Source organism: Bison bison, unplaced genomic scaffold (genome assembly GCF_000754665.1).
Source record: "Bison bison bison isolate TAMUID 2011002044 unplaced genomic scaffold, Bison_UMD1.0 scf7180017855222, whole genome shotgun sequence".
NCBI classification, from domain to species: Eukaryota; Metazoa; Chordata; class Mammalia; order Artiodactyla; family Bovidae; genus Bison; species Bison bison.
This window is the reverse complement of record NW_011485795.1, coordinates 5,626-7,882: the sequence shown is the minus strand read 5'-3', so window position 1 is coordinate 7,882 and position 2,257 is coordinate 5,626. Positions and strand designations below refer to the sequence as shown.

Genomic DNA, 2,257 nt, shown 5'->3' with positions numbered 1-2,257 from the left:
ATGGGACCGGATGCCATGATCTTAGTTTTCTGAATGTTGAGCTTTAAGCCAATTTTTTCACTCTACTCTTTCACTTCCATCAAGAGGCTCTTTAGTTCTCCTTCACTTTCTGCCATAAGGGTGGTGTCATCTGCATATCTGAGGTTATTGTGTCCCTTACCCGTGAGGAATTTCCTTCCTCTGACCTGCTTACCTCTTCAGGTCTCAGAAATCTGCTTCTGGTTCTCTGCCCCTAGCATTCTCCACCAGGGCCTCCCAAGAGCATGGTTCAGGAATCAGGGCTCCTCTCCCTCACCGAGACCAGGAGTGACCAGACTTGACCCTACTGCTGGGCCCTGGACTGAGAAGGGTCCTCCAAGTCCGGGCCTCATGCTGAGATGGGCCTTCCTTCTCCATGCTGAGATGGGGCTTCCTTCCCCCATTCAGAGAGGGTCCTTCTCCCTCTACCTCCAAAAGTGTTCCCCTCCTCTTCCATGTTTACACAGGGGCTTTCCTGCCCAGTGCTGGGGGCTGAGGTCCTGGGTGGCTGCTGTCATGACATCCATTCCCCTGGCCCAAAGCCAGGGGCTGGATCCTTCTTAGGAAAAAGCAGGGTTCCTTGAGTCAAGGGGCCAGAAGTTGGCCACTGCCAGTGTGCAGAGAGCTTCCTGCGGCAGGACAGGAAGGTAGGGGGCAGAGGAGTTAGAGGAGACTGCAGGACAGGCCTCTCGGGGGACACCGCCTCTCCCTCCCTGCACACGTCACATCATCCTGCCTGTCCTCCAGAGGAACCCCCGGTAGCCTGAGACACGTGTGATTCCTCAGAGAAAGATCCAACTCAGACAGGTGCAGAGGCCATCAGGACAGAAAGTGGTGATCATGAGGGCGGGCCAAAGACCCTCAGCTCCACACTAAACCGGGACCTGGCCCTTTAAGATCTACCCCCATGGCTACTCCGTTTCCCATGCCCAGGTCTGACCGAGCTCACACAGGTGTCAAAGCTTCAAGAAGCATCTAGTGGCTGCCCCCCAGCCCAACATGTGCATAGTTTCCATTCCTACCTGGGGTGCCTGGGGTGTTCCAGGGCAGGGGAAGGAAAGGGCTGCAGCAGGGGCACTACTTCCTCTTTCTTCTGTCTTCTCCCCTGACCCCCACCATGGTAGAGTTTCCTTCCCTTCCCTTCCCTTTGCTTTCTCTCTCTCCCTTGTCTCTGAGCCCCTATGTCTCCCTTGTTTCTCCCCTCCTCCCTCCACTCTCCTTCTGTCTTCATCCTTCCTGAGCCCCACCTCACTCACCTCCCTGCCACAGCCTCCTGGGCCATTCCTAAGGTGTGACCTGACTTGGCAGAGTGCTGGATGCCCAGTGAGGTAGCAAAGCCCCAGGCTCCCATCCTCCCATTCCCTCTTCTCTCCACAGCCTTCACTGGGCCCTAGAGGAAGGAAGGCAGGGAGGAGAGGAAGGCCTGCAGACTGGATTTGAAGTGCTCGTCCTTGAGGCACAGGAGAAGGGAGTCAGGACAGTCTAGGTGGGAGCTACCCAGGGGAAAGGAGCGGGAGAAGGAGAGGAGGAAGGAATATTAAACTTAAGGTACTCAGAGAGATGAGGAGATGGTGCCTTTCAGTCAGATGAGAGATACTCAGTGTTCAACAGGGAAGTCAACCCAAAACCCTCAAAATCAGAAGTTGAGGTGGGTACAAGGGGCTGCTGAATGGGCAAGAACACCCCAATCTGTGTTTATCATGTTAATGTTTTAATTCAAATTAGGCATTACAACCTTGAACTATCAATCATCTCTTCTCTATTTTTGGTTTTGGACAGTGCCGTCATAGAATGTTTCCCAAAGTTACTGCGCCTGGTAAGTTCTTATGTAAATCATTGTATCTTACTAACATTTCAGACCTCCTACACTCAAGCCCTTTGGGTCTTGCCTAGATTATGTGTTGGCATCAGACCCTTGACCACTTTAGGGGATATGGAGTCTTGAAAATGACATGGATATGCTCACTGGAAAAATATCCATAAACACATACACAGACACATAAAAGTTGCATATAATACTAGAGACCTCTAAGACATCATGATGAAGACACCCACTGTAAGCTTGCCTATGGACTTTCTAGGACCCTTTTACAACTTACCTCCTATCCTCTGTGTCCTGGGATCATCCTTTTCCCTGATCATCCGGGGTCACCCCTCTGGTCTCCACTCCTGACTTCCTCTTCCATTCTACAGGATGGCCAGGAGTTACCCTCAACAGTTGTCACTGACAGTCACCCTC

General features: G+C 52.1%; 1 protein-coding gene across 1 annotated transcript in view; it reads left to right on the top strand.

The window, feature by feature from the left end:
* The window catches only part of LOC105001872 (nuclear RNA export factor 2-like), a gene marked incomplete at both ends in the record, with an annotated part of 6,016 nt that extends 3,768 nt beyond the window's left edge, over positions 1-2,248 (top strand). The window contains 3 exons of the mRNA XM_010858311.1: positions 583-665; positions 1,744-1,834; positions 2,212-2,248. Of these exons, the coding sequence (XP_010856613.1) occupies positions 583-665; positions 1,744-1,834; positions 2,212-2,248 (211 nt within the window). The remainder of the gene's footprint in view (positions 1-582; positions 666-1,743; positions 1,835-2,211) is intronic.
* Positions 2,249-2,257: the final 9 nt, after the last annotated feature.